Source organism: Coregonus lavaretus, assembly GCF_964263955.1.
Source record: "Coregonus lavaretus genome assembly, chromosome: 24".
NCBI lineage: Eukaryota > Metazoa > Chordata > Actinopteri > Salmoniformes > Salmonidae > Coregonus > Coregonus lavaretus.
In genome coordinates this window covers 30,749,706-30,767,488 of record NC_140011.1, presented here as the reverse complement: position 1 = coordinate 30,767,488, position 17,783 = coordinate 30,749,706, and the positions used below count along the sequence as shown (strand labels likewise).

The window sequence follows — 17,783 nt, the reverse complement described above, 5'->3', positions numbered from 1 at the left end:
CGTACCACCTTCTCAGGTTCTAGAGCCTGAGAAGGGAGATATGGAAAACTAAAACAAGGAAGTGGGGGTTTTGTTTGTACTATTTTTGTTAGGGTGGATTGTTAGAATCACTATTAAGTAGGGATTTTTTTATTTATTTTTTGGGGTTTCAAACCGTCCAGTTGGTGGCGGCAATACAACTTTTGGATGTAGTCCGCCATAAAACCCACAGAAGAAGAAGAAGACTACCACAGGCCCGTTCGTCCAGGTCCGCCTTCTTTTAAAGTCAGGCCAGCTACGCGTGCTTGAGTAGAGAGAAGAACATTTTGTGAAGACCAGACGCACGAAATGGCATCAGCAGCCGGTAAGGATTGCGAAACCGTTGTAATTCGTCTACCCACCAGTTTATCAATTTCTAATTCAATATCAGGTTTTAGAAATGTAGGCAGTAGCTAAGTAACTATGTGCAGTGCGAACCATTTAGCTAACTAGCTACTAGAAGGCACATTACCGTTTGTATGGGGGGAGGGGTTCGTTTGCTAGCTTTTAATGCTAGCTAACTAACTAGGATGGCTACTGCATTTTGACATTACATTTTCAAAACACCGAATCTATGACTGTTGTTGAGGAGGTTGGGAGTTATTTTCCCATGAAACATGCATCTCATTCCGCTAGTTAACTAGCTCTAACTATCGTCCGATGGTTCTGTGCCGGTAGTTGGCTATCAAAGCTAATGCTAAACTAGTTAGCTAACTAGCTTTTTCGTTTGAATGACCTGCGGGCTAGCGTAGAACAGGCGGGCATTCGCTCAGCTAGTGAGTGTGGATACTGGAAAGAAGGCCGTTTTTTTAAATTGAGCTTTGTTTGCCAACTAGTAGTTAGCCTGGTGTTGGAGACTGCGTTTTACACACACAGTTAATAATACTTTTGACATGGTAAAGAATTAAAGAAGTTCATTATGCCATTCAATGATATCAGCATGAAACTATCCTCATGGTTATATTGTATTTTGCAGACTACAACGCTTATGGCCAGGCGGGAGGCCAACCGGGGTAAGTGTGTTCTTGCCCTGAAAAACGAATTTATATAATTGAACTGTTTATCGCATTGATAGTAGCCACAAACATTAGTCTGACTCCACAATTATTTTATTGACGAGTCAATGAAGATGGTGGGGGGTGGAGTAGAGCCCTGTATTTCCTAATTAAGGCTGTTTGTTTGTAGGTATGGCTCCTACGTGGCCCCGCCCTCTCAGGCCGGCTATGGACAAAACACACAGGTAGGCTGCCTTTGTTCTGACCAAAGCCCCTTTCCATTTATTAATTAATTTTTTTATTTAACCTTTATTTAACCAGGTAAGCCAGTTGAGAACAAGTTCTCATTTACAACTGCGACCTGGCCAAGATAAAGCAAAGCAGTGCGATTAAAAACAAGAGTTACATATGGGGTAAAACAAAACATAAAATCAAAAATACCACAGAAAATATATACAGTTTGTGCAAATGTAGCAAGTTATGGAGGTAAGGCAATAAATAGGCCATAGTGCAAAATAATTACAATTTGTATTAACACTGGAATGATAGATGTGCAAGAGATGATGTGCAAATAGAGATACTGGGGTGCAAATGAGCAAAATAAATAACAATATGGGGATGAGGTAGTTGAGTGGGCTAATTTCAGACGGGCTGTGTACAGGTGCAGTGATCGGTAAGGTGCTCTGACAACTGATGCTTAAAGTTAGTGAGGGAGATACGAGTCTCCAGCTTCAGAGATTTTTGCAATTCGTTCCAGTCATTGGCAGCAGAGAACTGGAAGGAATGGCGGCCAAAGGAGGTGTTGGCTTTGGGGATGACTAGTGAGATATACCCGCTGGAGTGCATACTACGGGTGGGTGTTGCTATGGTGACCAATGAGCTAAGATAAGGTGGAGATTTGCCTAGCAGTGATTTATAGATGGCCTGGAGCCAGTGGGTTTGGCGACGAATATGTAGTGAGGACCAGCCAACAAGAGCGTACAGGTCACAGGGGTGGGTAGTATATGGGGCTTTGGTGACAAAACGGATGGCACTGTGATAGACTACATCCAATTTGCTGAGTAGAGTGTTGGAGGCTATTTTGTTAATGACATCGCCAAAGTCAAGGATCGGTAGGATAGTCAGTTTTACGAGGGCATGTTTGGCAGCATGAGTGAAGGAGGCTTTGTTGCATAGCCCCTAGACTTTTAGGGTTCAATGATCTGAAAGGACTCGAATGAATACAATATGACGCTTCTCTCCTGAGTATGGAGGGCATAAACTCAAGTTTTTTTTATTTTCTTAAGAAACCACTGAACAGTAATGGTATTGGACCTTCGATAGATGACATCTGTGTTGTTTTTCAGCCGAGTTATGGCCAACCGCAGGGATATGGGTCATACAGCCAGCCGGCCGAGTCAACCTATCCCCAAGGCGGTAGCACCTCAAGCGGCTACGCTCAACAGGGTTACAGTCAGCAGCCACCAGCTGCAGGTGAGAACTTCTATTCACAGTTAAAAACACGGCCCACTAACTGAAACGCATTGTATTCCAAAGTTAAATACAACTTTTAATGTGTGAACCCAGCACTCATTGAAATGTACTGTTTTATGCCACTAGCCCCTAGTTTTCTAGTGGGACAGCTGGGGCTTGTGTATGCAGTTTAACAACTACTTTTTGTTTTCTCCTCTCAGCTGGTTACGCTGCCACTCCTGCTGCCCCTCAGGGTTACAGCCAGCCAACTCAGGGGTATGGAGCCGGAGGGTACGCTGCCGCCCCCGCTGCTGCTGCCGCCACCACTACCACCACCAGCAGCCAGGGCTCTTATGGGGTCCAGGGTGGATATGGAGCCCAGACTGCATACCAGGGATATGGGCAGCAGCCGGCCGCTGGAGCACCACCCAGGTATGTCTTTGAGCACTCAAGCTCCATTACCAGAACACTGGTTAATATAATAATATATGCCATTTGGCAGATGCTTTTATCCCAAGAAACGTAGTCATGCATGCATACACTTTTAGTATGTGTGGCCCCATCAGGAGTCAAACTTATGATCCTTGGCGGTGCATTGGTAGTAGTATCCCACCCATGTATTTACTAATCTGAGAAAGACGAGCTGCAATATGCCAGCTGGAGGTTTGATCCTATTTCTCATAATTGTGTCCTCATCTCCTGTCCCCACAGCTACAGCACCAGCAGCCAGCCACCCACCAGCAATGAGCAGAAGTCCTACTCCCAGCCGCCTCAGGGTGGTGGATACCAGAGCCAGCAGAGTGGCTACAGCCAACAGGGTGTCGGTTACCAGGCGCCACAGGCCCCTTCCCAGCAGCAGGCCCCACCTTCCAGCTATGCTCCCCCATCAGGAGGGTCCTACGGTCAGCCACCTTCCAGCCAGTATGGACAACAGGGTGGACCAGGAGGCAGCTATGGTCAGCAGGGTGAATATAAAACACCTAGCCAGTACAGTAAGTCTGCTTACTTATGGCATTGTATGATTTTATACTGGTCTATTCTGTCTTCATAGTTCTTACTTGTGGTGGGTCCTAACTGTCTGCTCTCTCCCCAGGCAACTACAGGCAGGATCAGTCCAACGGAGGGGGCTACTCAGGGCCAGAGTCGGGTGGATATAGGGGCCACGGTGAGGGCCGAGGCATGGGTGGGGGGGAGAGCCGGGGACGGGGCCGTGGGGGGTTTGACCGCGGCGGGATGATGCGTGGTGGTGGCGGCATGCGCGGTGGAATGAGCAGAGGAGGCATGGGGTAAGTGCTCGCCCGTCCTCTCACTTCATCAAACCTTTTCTCCTACAGGTGCAGGGTGAGGCCTGCACAGGGTTGAGAGCGGCACATCACCCCTCACTGAATAGGGCAGTGAGCCAAATTAAGCTCGGCAGAAAGACATGATACACATGATTTCTGCAATTGGAATTGAGTGGGAAGTTGAGACATTTTAAACTACACTGAACAAAAATATAAATGCTACATGTAAAGTGTTGGTCCCATGTTTCATTAGCTAATATAAAAGATCCCAGAAATGTTCCGTACGCACAAAAAGCTTATTTCTCTCAAATTGTGCACAAATTTGTTTACATCCGTTAGTGAGCATTTCTCCTTTGCCAAGATAATCCATCCACCTGATAGCTGTGGCATATCAAGAAGCTGATTAAACGGCATGATCATTACACAGGTGCACCTTGTGCTGGGGACAATAAAAGGCAATTCTTAAATGTGCAGTTTTGTCACACAACACAATGCCACGGATGTGTCAGGTTTTGAGGGAGCATGCAATTGGCATGCTGACTGCAGGAATGTGTATGGCGTCGTATGGGCGAGCGGTTTGCTGATGTCAACGTTGTGAACAGAGTGCCCCATGGTGGGGTTATGGTATGGGCAGGCATAAGCTACGGACAACGAACACAATTGCAATATATCGAGGGCAATTTGAATGCACAAAAATACTGTGACGAGATCCTGAGGCCCATTATTTTTTTTATTTTTTTTAAGTTATCTGTGACCAACAGATGCCTATCTATATTCCCAGTCATGTGAAATCCATAGATTATGGCCTAATGAATTTTTAAATGGACTGATTTCCTTATGAACTGTAACTCAGTAAAATCTTTGAAGTTGTTGCATGTTGTGTTTATATTTTTATTCAGTGATGACCACATCCTTTCAAATATTATGTGAAATCAGTCATCACCCAAGTAGATGTATGTGGTGCCACTGGTTGCTGCTCTCAGCCCTCCCACTGTATGGCCAAAGGTAAGAAGGTATCCACAAGCTAAAGACCATCAGCAAATATCTCCTCTTTGGCCTCCTAGTCCAGGGGTGTCAAACCCATTCCATGGAGGGCCGAGTGTCTGCTGGTTTAGTTTTTCCTCTCAGTTAACACCTAGACAACCAGGTGAGGGGAGTTCCTTCATAATCGGTGACCTTTAATTCCTCAATCGAGCACAAGGGAGGAGCGAAAATCTGCATACGCTCCGCCCTCCGCGGAATGAGTTTGAGAATTTTGTCAGTCAAATACCAATTTGGCTACCCAGAAGTAGGCTATGTTGAAATGTTTTTCCCCGTGCAAGTTATTTTCAATCACAGGAGCACACGAGCCAGAGTCAGTTGGGATAATAAGCGGGAGGATCAAGGAGCCAGTACATTTACAGCATGTTTATTCTACAAGATTATGCCAGTATGCCTTTTTGAATGAGGGCACTTCCAGTCACATAAATGAAAGGTCATGAAGGACTGCATTCTGAATAGGCTATTCAACCACATGTAATTCTAATGGGACTAGGTTTATTTTTTCAAATTCTGGAAATAATTTCTATAGGGGTCCTAAATAAATCCAAGCTAGATTTAGCAGTTTCTCATTTTGAAGGTGTTTTGTTTGTGTGCAGACTTTGGCAATACTCCTTTAAGTATGCAGTGCTAAAATTGTGTGAACTGTATATACACTTTGGGAACTTATAGCTCAACCTGCATACATAAAGTACAATTATGTATATAGCCATGTTAGGTTTTGATATTAGTCGATGGGAATGTCAATAACATTTTAGTGAACTGGTCTAAAGCCTGAGGTTGGGGGATTAAAAAAATAATAACTTGTTTAACAAAAGGTGAATGCATTGCTTTGTCACTTCAAGGCCATATATCTGTCTCTCTCTTTCTATCGCTGTCATTCTACCAGTGCGCTTATTGTACTGGTAAAATCAAAAGTTAATATCAGAGGCACATTTATCTTATGGTTTTAATTTTTAACATACTTGATGTTTAATTACCCCAATAATCACAAGTGCAATTCATTCACCTTTCTTACACACAGGTAAGAAACAAATAAGTGTCAAAATGGTATAACTTCAAATGTATTGCTGAAGTGCACTTTTCTTTAACATGCTTTGTCGCATTTATATGCTACAGGTAACAAAGTGAGATCCATGTAAACACACCAATACTTTTACAGTACCACTACTCAGTTCTGAGTCTGGGCCGGCAGCATTTTGAAAAGGGGACATAATCGGTGGTATCAACAAGAGGTGTCCAAAAATGTCCCCCCAAAAACCTATGTCATCAAGAAAAAAACTGTTTTTGAAACCTAAATGTTTTTTCATGATTGGTTGCTTTTTTTTTTTTTTTACATTGTGTAATCAAATAATCTCCTTGTGTAAAACAATGTTTGGCTGACATTTTACTGGAAATGGCTGAATGTACCATACGAGTTCTTTGTAACACAATTGTCTCAGGTACAGCTCTGAATAGTAAAGGCTTCCCATGTGTCGGCAGAGCACTTCATGTCATACATCTTATGGCATTTTGTCGGGAAAGGGGGGGTTACTTTTTATAATGACCTCATCCTCTAAGCCTGAAGTTCATACAACCATAATTTGTTCAGAGTCCTTTTCAAATCTAACTATATCACTGGTCTTTAACTTGAGCTGCATCTGAAACAATTCAAATATATCCTGTTGTGTAAAAGTCAGGTGTTTTCTACCCCAGAGGTAATAAAGATTGACGCCACCCCATTATACAAAACATTGATACTCGTAGAAAGTTATGCCACTTCTGCGTTCATATATTGTATTCAGTGAGGGAACCCATAGATCAAACGTTGTATAGACCCCTACCCCTGTTTAAGATTCTATAGTTTTAAGATTCAAAGTGTCTTTTGTGGGGTTAATAGCTAAGTTAGTTTATTTTGGGCGTTTTATAAATAGGAGCTAGTCAACTGTGCCCAATATCCCCCATCCCTATGTGGTACAAAGTGGCTGTTAAAGGGAAATCGTCTTCATATCTCCGCTTATTCCCCCAGCATCGCTGGAGACAGAGGTGGCTTCAGTAAGCCTGGTGGTAAGTTTAATGACAATTACAAGACGATAATACACTAGACCACCTAACACATGTATACATTTTTATCTACTTGTCGTTAAGTATTTTCTAGTCAAAGGGGAAAACAAAGGAAATATATTGCAGGTTGTTGATTTGGGTTTTTGTCACACTGCTTTGAGGATATTTTCAAACTTTCAATATCAAGCGTCCACTTGATTACTAGTTTTAGAGTGTTCCCACTGATATATTTTTTGATATACAACCCCAAGCCAATGAAGCCATTAGGCTTTCCCCCACTTTTCTAAATATTTATTTCATTCATATGGTCTTTTGATATTTAACTTTCAAATTAGGTAAATTTTCAGCCTTTAGTGTTTTGGGTGTTCAGTTCTTTTGAAACCACTTTTTATATATTTGCCACAAATTGGGTTTGAAGAATCTAATTATAAGGTTGCATTACCATGGTTTTTTTTTTTTATGCAAAGGGGAATGCTCAGAGGAGCATGTGTGCCTGGGTAAAGTCAACCTGCAGCATGTGTGGGGTAGATCAGGCAAATGTGCATACTAACGTTGGGTCTCTTGTCTTCTCTCCTCTTTGTGGATGGGTAACAGGACCAGACTCAGACATGGGTAAGTTCAGCATGCCATGTATCAAACCCAGCAGCATTTGTGCATCAATTTGCAAATAGAATGTGTTTTTTTTAACAGGCTTTACTCTGTCCACAGGACGCCCAGAGGAGCAGGATGACTCTGAGAACAATACCATTTACATCACTGGCCTGACGGAGAATGCAACGCTGCCCGAAGTTGCTGACTTTTTCAAGCACAGTGGAATAATCAGGGTTGGTATTTGACTGATGCAGTTTGGAGATCTTTCCTAAATGTTATCGCACGCTTTTGAAAGGTATTGATGGATAAATTGGGTGATTTAACTGGTTTCCATCTTTCAGATCAACAAGCGCACAGGTCTGCCTGCTATCAACATCTACACAGACAAAGATTCGGGGAAACCAAAGGGTGATTGTACTCTATCATATGATGAGCCCCCATGCGCCAAAGCTGCAGTGGAGTGGTTTGATGGTGAGTCTTTTTTTTTGGGGTACTAACCAAGGCCCTCTGATAGCCCCTTGATTAGAATGAATAGGGCTTCATGCATAACCTTGGCAGAGTTCTTTCAATTAATGTTGGTATTGAATATGCACCTCTCAACCTCTCTTCTCCTACCTAGGCAAAGACTTTCAGGGGAAGAAGCTAAAGGTGTCGATGGCTCGCCGTAAGCCCATGATGGGGATGATGCGAGGAGGCATGTCCATGAGGGGTGACCGGGGAGGCATGATGAACCGTGGAGGTATGTTCTGCCAAATCCTGTTCCACACATCTGGAATGGACATTTCCAACCTGCTCTAACTGTTTCACTTGTAGAATTTTAGGGTATCTTTAGGGATGAAAACTTGTCGCTTTTTGGCGATATTCGCCGTTTTGATCTCAAAATGGACCATCCATGTGAATCGTGCCTCTGGACTGAGCACAAAGTTACGTGTTGAACTTATTAGAAAAGTAGTAATTGATTAGTTTCTCAATTTATGAAAATAATGCATCAGTGATTCATATTTCCTGCAACTTTCGGAATAAGAAAGGCCTGTTTCTGTCCACCTGTGTGTTGTAGCCAGTTATCAAGCCTAAACAGTCATTTCTAAAGTCTTTCCCAAAAACCTTCCCAATGAAAGATTGACTGCAAAGTAGGCCTACCTGGCAGAAGATATGATGAGTTGTATCAATCGGGTGGGCAATTGCTTTACAAACTCTCCCATCACATGAAACACTGCTAGCCACCCTGGAAAAAATAACAGGGGAAATCCAAAACCAGGAAACTAAACCGAGAACGGAATTTGGCAAATAATCTTAAAATTCTCTAGTGCCCTATGTATTCCTGTCTGTGGAGACTTGAGATTATCATAACATTTCATGATAAACCATAAACCCAGACCAAAGAGCCTGACTTCTCCACCCCAGGGCACTATATTCTGTTTATTGTGGTTTGGAAAGTTGGGAGTATTGAGACTAATCAAATGTGTATAATGTACTTGTGCTCTGAAAATAGGCACATTTTCTTGACTTCACACACATTTTGTGTGTTTCCGTGTGAATTTTGTTTAACCTGTTTGGTCCCTTACCAATTTGCATCCCTGTATCTTGGTAGATAGAAAATACATTTGAGATGTAATGTAAACTTGGCAATTAGTAGATGGTGGTAAAAGTTGACCCCAAACTTTGTAACATTCTGAAAACTGACTTATGTCTTGGTCACTCTTAGGGCCAGGAATGATGGGCCGTGGTGGTGGTGGTGGTCCGATGGGACGAGGTGGGGAGCGCGGCGGCTTTATCCCCAGGGGTGGTCCCCGTGGCATGGGCGGTCCCCATGGCATGGGCAGAGGTGGGCCCTCAGGGGGCAACATGCAGCAGAGAGCAGGAGACTGGGAGTGCCCTAAAGAGTGAGTACTAACAAAAGGAAGTAAATTGTTCAGTCTTCAACTGCTTTTCTCTGTGGTTTAGGGTAGTTTTGACTGAGGCTTATGATTGCAGGGGCTGCGGTAACCAGAACTTTGCCTGGAGAATGGAGTGTAACCAGTGCAAATCACCCAAACCGGAAGGCTTTGGACCACCTTTCTCCCCTCCAGGTAAATGCTTTGCTAACTATCTACTTCATGAAGGATAAAGTAAGTAGTAGGTGAAAAGCTATAAATTGTCTTCCTTCCAACCAACACATTCTGTCTTGTTTCTAGGTGGTGACCGTGGTAGGGGTGGCCCAGGCATGCGCGGGCGTGGAGGGATGGACCGTGGAGGTCCAGGGGGCCCTGGAGGCTTCCGTGGAGGCAGGGGTGGTGATCGTGGAGGTGGATTCAGAGGACGTGGTGGCATGGAAAGAGGAGGCTTCGGAGGAAGGGGCCGTGGTGGCCCTCCCATGGATGACATGGGCGGCCGAGGCAGGAGGGGTATGGGATCCCCCGGCAAGATGATGGAAATGAAGTGAGTAAAGAATTATCCACATCCTCAACTAGCTCCCATCAAACAACCAAGCTTCTAATGCACACTTGGGCTTCTCATATTTAAACCCACACTTATTTTTACATTTTGGCAACAGAAGTTAATTGATGGCATTGTAAGCTGTCCTGGTTCAATTACATACAGTTATGAATGAAAAGGGAAAGCCCAAAAGGTGTTCTGAAAGCTGTCTGAATAAATCCGTCAAGGTTGTTAACGGAAATGTTCATTCCCTCTCCAGGGGAGACCATCGTCAGGACCGCAGAGGTCGTCCCTACTGAAGGATACAACGCTTGCATAAATTCCCATGATATACAGGATTTATTTTTAAAAGACAATTTTAAACTTGTAACTCCATATTTATAAATGGTTTAAGGTGGGAATTTGTGTGGCTCTATAGTCAAACTTCGGTGACCTTTTTATTTTTTACCAGTGTTAGTGTTTTTTTGTTCCGGTCTGGTTGAACATTCGTGAACCTATGGCAAACGCATGCTGTCTCATGTACAGATAAATTGTGTGAGATTGTATTTGTGAAACCTTGTGATAAGCATAACATTTTTTAACCTGTTCTGTCCTTCCTTCTCTGACTATGTTGAATTAAAAAAAAAAAAAAATTTAGTCACTTGTCTTTCCTGGTAAAGGGTTTGTTGATATTACTGCTTTAGTAATGGAATGATCATTGTTTCACTCCAGATTTAAGGAAATATTGTGGATTAGCTGGTTATGAGGTTTCATTATGGACCGACTGTGTGATAGTTATGCAGAATGTCTCCAGTTTACCATGACATTCGCGAGATGGTCCCAAGGTACAGTGAGGGGGAAAAAGTATTTGATCCCCTGCTGATTTTGTACGTTTGCCCACTGACAAAGAAATGATCAGTCTATAATTTTAATTTATTTGAACAGTGAGAGACAGAATAACAACAACAAAATCCAGAAAAATGCATTTCAAAAATGTTATAAATTGATTTGCATTTTAATGAGGGAAATAAGTATTTGACTCCCTCTCAATCAAAGATTTCTGGCTCCCAGGTGTCTTTTATACAGGTAACGAGCTGAGATTAGGAGCACACTCTTAAAGGGAGTGCTCCTAATCTCAGTTTGTTACCTGTATAAAAGACACCTGTCCACAGAAGCAATCAATCAATCCGATTCCAAACTCTCCACCATGGCCAAGACCAAAGAGCTCTCCAAGGATGTCAGGGACAAGATTGTAGACCTACACAAGGCTGGAATGGGCTACAAGACCATCGGCAAGCAGCTTGGTGAGAAGGTGACAACAGTTGCGATTATTTGCAAATGGAAGAAACACAAAAACACTGTCAATCTCCCTCGGCCTGGGGCTCCATGCAAGATCTCACCTTGTGGAGTTGCAATGATCATGAGAACGGTGAGGAATCAGCCCAGAACTACACAGGAGGATCTTGTCAATGATCTCAAGGCAGCTGGGACCATAATCACCAAGAAAGCAATTGGTAACACACTACGCCGTGAAGGACTGAAATCCTGCAGCGCCCGCAAGGTCCCCCTGCTCAAGAACGCACATATACAGGCCCGTCTGAAGTATACCAATGAACATCTGAATGATTCAGAGGAGAACTGGGTGAAAGTGTTGTGGTCAGATGAGACCAAAATCGAGCTCTTTGGCATCAACTCAACTCGCCGTGTTTGGAGGAGGAGGAATGCTGCCTATGACCCCAAGAACACCATCCTCACTGTCAAAAATGGAGGTGGAAACATTATGCTTTGGTGGTGTTTTTCTGCTAAGGGGACAGGACAATTTCACCACATCAAAGAGATGATGGAAGGCGCCATGTACCGTCAAATCTTGGGTGAGAACCTCCTTCCCTCAGCCAGGTCATTGAAAATGGGTCGTGGATGGGTATTCCAGCATGAAAATGACCCAAAGGAGTGGCTCAAGAAGAAGCACATTAAGGTCCTGGAGTGGCCTAGCCAGTCTCCAGACCTTAATCCCATAGAAAATCTGTGGAGGGAGCTGAAGGTTCGAGTTGCCAAACGTCAGGCTCGAAACCTTAATGACTTGGAGAAGATCTGCAAAGAGGAGTGGGACAAAATCCCTCCTGAGATGTGTGCAAACCTGGTGGCCAACTACAAGAAACGTCTGACCTCTGTGATTGCCAACAAGGGTTTTGCCACCAAGTACTAAGTCATGTTTTGCAGAGGGGTCAAATACTTATTTCCCTAATTAAAATGCAAATCAATTTATAACATTTTTGACGTGTTTTTCTGGATTTTTTTGTTGTTATTCTGTCTCTCACTGTTCAAATAAACCTACCATTAAAATTATAGACTGATCATGTCTTTGTCAGTGGGCAAACGTACAAAATCAGCAGGGGATCAAATACTTTTTTCCCTCACTGTATATGCTTCCTCAAAGGAGTTGTACATATAGATTATGCTTATCCTATGGCGTCATCATGCTTCATATGATGGAATTACAATAACGCCCCTCTGGCATTTTACAAGTAAGCCTATGGTCTCATGAGTCTTTTCAAGTACCCCCTGTGGATAGGCCAAGTACCCCCAGGGGTCCTAGTACCACTGCGCTAATACACAGCAAGTAGTGTCACACCAGAGTTGGTTTCAATAGGCTCTGGCAGGTTTGTACTATTGCTGCGTTCGAAACACCTGGGAACTCTGGAAAAATACGAGGTCAAACCATGACGTCAGTGATCTTCAAGTCGGAGCTCAAAAAAGAGGCCAGAGTTCCCGAGTTGGAATTCCAAGTTGGATGACCGTTGTTGGTGAACACATTATATGGAGAGGGAGTACAAAACCAACGACGCTAGACGGAGTGGAATTAGGTTTAAGCAAAAGGCAGTTTATTAAACACAGAGATAGCTGGTACTGCTCAAGCTACATGCATGGGATCCTGCTAATTAACATGCATGGACCTAATCATATGCCACGCTAATAGTGTCAGCTGAGAAGGATGGATAAACAGAGTTTACAGCATTACTTATACAATGTAACATAAAGGAAGGGGTCCTTCTTCTAGTCCCTTGATTGGTTCCCGAGGCGTAGGAGGCGGGTCTGCTCTGTCCAGAGTAGAAGCCCCATTGGTGCACGGCAGAGTCCTCTGCCCTTGGCACCCGACCAGTAGAAGGAAGTGGAGTTTGTGTGTGCGTCCACAGAGAAATGTCTGTGTGTGTCAAAGAACTCGTGAGGCATGAGAATGAGTGTGCGTCCACAGTGAGATGTGTGTGTGTGTGTCTCAAGGGAAACTCGTGGGGAGCAACAAGTGATTGTGGCCTGTGGCGTGGGTGTTGTCCTTGGCCACCTGGTGACAAGATATGGTCCTCTGTCCATTGTTCTTGCATAGGAACAGCATTTATTGAAAACAAGCTCCTAACACAAAATGGGTCTTGCACAACATTTTAGTCAGACCAAGCTATAACATTTTATATTTACTACGACAAATCCCCCTCTTCACGTCTACTAGACGTGATCCATTAATTATGTTGGCATTAAGCATAGTTGAATCAGTCTTAAAAGAAAAACAGTAATGAAGGAAAGAAAACAAAACTAGCATACTAATTATATGGGCAGTTAATTAAAGAATGTTAGTCCCCCTCTAGTGAGTGATTATATGGCTAGTTAATTAAACAATGTTAGTCCCCCTCTAGTGCACGATTAAATACATCAAAGCTGTTGTTCAAATTTTATTTCATCTTCATTTTGGTGTCAAATTTTGGTTTTGGCTGCTCAAATCAGCCCTGACTTCTGTCAGTGATCTAGAAGGAGTGGGGGCTGGTGTGCAATGAGTTAGATGGTGCCAGGGTACGCCTGATTTACCTCTGACCTGGACTGAGTGTGAAGTAACCTCCTTCACTTCGTACGGTCCAGTCCACCTGGGTTCCAGCCACTTTCTCTTGTGGACTTTTACCCTCACCCAGTCTCCCACTTTTACCTTCAGTGTCAGCGTACTTCCCGACAGCTCCCCCTCTTGGGCCTTCTGCACCTGAGAAGAGAGTGCTGCAGAAAATTCCGTCAATTTCATCACATAATCAGTCATTTCTATCTGTTGTACATCAAGGGAGGGCATATGACCTCCCTCCCTTGGTGGACCTATGTTAATTTTGTTCCTGCACAAACCTTTGTTATTTTAGCTTTAAATGTTTGGTTGGGACTGTGGATGTTACTGAACCGAATCTGTGCATGATTCCGAATCTTACCTCCACCTTTTTCAGGTGTTTGTTGCTAAAATGTGTGGTTGTCAGATCTTATCTGCCTTGGTATACCATATCTGGGTATTAACTTAGTTTGTAGCCACTTAATGACTGACCTATCATCCTCTAATTCTGTAGTTTTCTGTAGGAATTGCCTCTACCCATTTTGAAAACCTGTCTACAGTTTCTGTTATGTGAGGGTGCCACCAGATGTGTGAAACCTTTTGGAGGGTTTTAAACTTCCCCTCATGTGTGGGCCCGTGGGCCTCACTCAACAGAGTTCTGGGCAGAGTCTAGCTGGTGTATATCTTCCATCATGGCACCTCCAGAGTTTTGTCCTGTCCTCTGCCGCCCCCTCCTGGGCCCAGACTGAGTGTTCATAGGGTCCTGCTGAGCTCTGTAACTGTGCTATATCGCCTTGGTTGAGTTCAGTCTGTGATGTCGGTGGTAGTAGTATTGGATGAGGATCACGCCTTCGGGCACCTGGTGTTCAGACAGGTGGGTTTATGGTTGTTGTGGGGGTCCTCCCCTTCCTCTACCTCTCCATTGTGGTGTACCTCTGCCTCTTCCCCTCCATTGGGGTTGATGGTTAGATTTCTGCAGATCCCAACAATCACGCTTGAAATGTCCAGTTCTTCCACAATGGTAGCACAGGTAGTTCCCTCTTCTAGGAGGACCCGGTGGAGTGCCCCGCTGAGGCCATGGTTGTGGTTGTGGGCCAAAAGTCATGGTGCCTTTTAGGCTGTATAGTGAGGTGGGGCCAGGAGTGGTGCTGGTGTCTGGGGCGACTGTAGGAGACCCTTTCACACACATTGTGTCAGATTTTTTAGGTTGCACCCTCCTACTCTCCTCTATTTCCCATGTCCCTACTCTCAACTCTCCCTCTGCTCTCTCTGTCATTCGTTGTTCTAGGCATTCATTAAATTTGGGTTTAGTTATGTTTGGCCCTGCCATCTTGCTTTCTCTATCTTTATACACTTATCCCGTCCCTGGTGTTTTATTTCCAAGGATGTATTATCGGTATCAAATACAGACTTATCTCATGTACGACACCCTCGTATATAAAGAGGCTGATTGTTTTTATATTATGTGTAATGCAATCATTATCATAAAAATCAGAATTCCAGTCACATATACCAATGCAGTAATTTCTACACACAGCACACACCACGCTTTAGTTATCTCACGCTTGTTCTAGAATCATGCACAACTTCAATATCAGTCTCCCCAGTCCCCGGTTCCTGAAACCCTAGGTCAAATTCACTCAATTCCACAGATTGGTGTTCAGTCTCATAAGTCTCACTATTACTTCCCATCATCCATTACACGTTATAATACATCAAAACACACAGCCAAAAGTTACACGTTATAATACATGAAAACACACAGCCAAAAGCCAATTGGAATTACAATGCTTAATGTATTCAGGCTATCAAGAGTCCTAGAACACATTCTCAGTTCGACTGCCACCCTTCACACGTCCTTTTGTAAGGACCAATTTAACATGTGAAGTCGGAGAAGCAACTTGAATTTAGATTACCAGAGCGTCCTAAAACATAGTCTCAGTTCGACTGCACCCTTCACACAACCTTAAAAGGCACCTTCATTATGTGAAGTCACAGAAGCAACTGGATCCCTATCAAAGGATTTTTAGTTTAGACAACTCGATCACTAGGAAGGACTTAGTCTCAGCTTAATTGTACCTTTCACACAACCATTTATATGGAACGTTTTAAATGTGAAATCACAAAGATAACTGGCATCCCCGGGAATTTAGTACCTCTGGTCAATTTCGGTGATTCTCCCCCACCTAATGATGGGTCAAATCTTATCCACTCATACGTCAAAAACACATCCCCCACACAACCTATCTAAAAAATAGGACCTTTTAAATGTGTAAACTTATTTGTGTGACTACACACTCCCCACACAACCTATCTAAATAGGACCTTTTAAATGTGGAAACTCACAACCTATCTAAATAGGACTTTTTAACTGTGTTAACTTATTTGTGTGACTACACACTCCCCACACAACCTATCTAAATAGGACCTTTTAAATGTGGAAACTCACAACCTATAAAATAGGACTTTTTAACTGTGTTAACTTATTTGTGTGACTACACACTCCCCACACAACCTATCTAAATAGGACCTTTTAAATGTGGAAACTCACAACCTATCTAAATAGGACTTTTTAACTGTGTTAACTTATTTGTGTGACTACACACTCCCCACACAACCTATCTAAATAGGACCTTTTAAATGTGGAAACTCACAACCTATCTAAATAGGACTTTTTAACTGTGTTAACTTATTTGTGTGACTACACACTCCCCACACAACCTATCTAAATAGGACCTTTTAAATGTGGAAACTCACAACCTATCTAAATAGGACTTTTTAACTGTGTTAACTTATTCATGTAAAATTTTACAGTATAAATCACAGTACCAGATATTACATTTACATTTAAGTCATTTAGCAGACGCTCTTATCCAGAGCGACTTACAGTTAGTGAATACATATTTTTTTATACTGGCCCCCCGTGGGAATCGAACCCACAACCCTGGCGTTGCAAACACCATGCTCTATCAACTGAGCTACATCCCTGCCGGCCTTTCCCTCCCCTACCCTGGACGACGCTGGGCCAATTGTGCGCCGCCCATGAGTCTCCCGGTCGCGGCCGGCTGCGACAGAGCCTGGATTCGAACCAGGATCTCTAGTGGCACAGTTAGCACTGCGATGCAGTGCCTTAGACCACTGCGCCACTCAGGAGATATCTCACTTATGCCTTAATTCATTAGGATGGAAAATTGTTTAACAAGTATTCATACTCACGCTCAGTACTTCTGATCAAAATTTGGTATTGGTCTATAATACAATATGCAAGATTTCGTTTTAACAGGCTCTGCATACCTTTTTAGAAGAGCGCTCTGATCAGGTTCCTGAGGCAAGACGAATAGTTGATGTCTCCTGGATTACAGGTCACTCTTCCGTCTGTTTTTAGATCGATGATTTGCCTTTTCCTCTCGCACCAACTCTTTAGATCGAATTAGAAACCATCCTCTGCTACCATTTTGTTGGTGAACACATTATATGGAGAGGGAGTACAAAACCAACGACGCTAGACGGAGTGGAATTAGGTTTAAGCAAAAGGCAGTTTATTAAACACAGAGATAGCTGGTACTGCTCAAGCTACATGCATGGGATCCTGCTAATTAACATGCATGGACCTAATCATATGCCACGCTAATAGTGTCAGCTGAGAAGGATGGATAAACAGAGTTTACAGCATTACTTATACAATGTAACATAAAGGAAGGGGTCCTTCTTCTAGTCCCTTGATTGGTTCCCGAGGCGTAGGAGGCGGGTCTGCTCTGTCCAGAGTAGAAGCCCCATTGGTGCACGGCAGAGTCCTCTGCCCTTGGCACCCGACCAGTAGAAGGAAGTGGAGTTTGTGTGTGCGTCCACAGAGAAATGTCTGTGTGTGTCAAAGAACTCGTGAGGCATGAGAATGAGTGTGCGTCCACAGTGAGATGTGTGTGTGTGTGTGTGTGTGTCTCAAGGGAAACTCGTGGGGAGCAACAAGTGATTGTGGCCTGTGGCGTGGGTGTTGTCCTTGGCCACCTGGTGACAAGATATGGTCCTCTGTCCATTGTTCTTGCATAGGAACAGCATTTATTGAAAACAAGCTCCTAACACAAAATGGGTCTTGCACAACATTTTAGTCAGACCAAG

General features: G+C 43.5%; 1 protein-coding gene across 6 annotated transcripts; it reads left to right on the top strand.

Annotated features, from left to right (window-relative positions):
• The first annotated feature begins 226 nt into the window (after positions 1 to 226).
• LOC311099297 (RNA-binding protein EWS-like) lies at positions 227 to 10,471 on the top strand. 6 transcript variants are annotated; one of them, XM_084140013.1, is made up of 16 exons: positions 254 to 343; positions 995 to 1,031; positions 1,204 to 1,258; positions 2,360 to 2,486; positions 2,687 to 2,897; positions 3,177 to 3,430; positions 3,559 to 3,751; positions 6,795 to 6,832; positions 7,424 to 7,441; positions 7,538 to 7,653; positions 7,762 to 7,891; positions 8,040 to 8,159; positions 9,126 to 9,303; positions 9,395 to 9,489; positions 9,595 to 9,838; positions 10,095 to 10,471. In XM_084140013.1, exons 1-16 carry the CDS (start codon positions 328 to 330, stop codon positions 10,132 to 10,134), a joined length of 1,872 nt encoding a protein of 623 aa, XP_083996139.1. In that variant the 5' UTR covers positions 254 to 327; the 3' UTR covers positions 10,135 to 10,471. The 6 variants fall into 6 exon arrangements, with proteins under 6 accessions (XP_083996138.1, XP_083996139.1, XP_083996137.1 ...); XM_084140011.1 differs by having other exon boundaries at positions 3,177 to 3,457; XM_084140012.1 differs by lacking the exon at positions 7,424 to 7,441 and having other exon boundaries at positions 227 to 343; positions 3,177 to 3,457; positions 7,520 to 7,653.
• Positions 10,472 to 17,783: the final 7,312 nt, after the last annotated feature.

Bases quoted from the DNA above. Each gene is read 5' to 3' on its own strand.
- LOC311099297 (XM_084140012.1), top strand. The intron at 1,259-2,359 runs GTAGGCTGCCTT...GTTGTTTTTCAG, and splicing joins GCTATGGACAAAACACACAG to CCGAGTTATGGCCAACCGCA. The intron at 3,458-3,558 runs GTAAGTCTGCTT...CTCTCTCCCCAG, and splicing joins TAAAACACCTAGCCAGTACA to GCAACTACAGGCAGGATCAG.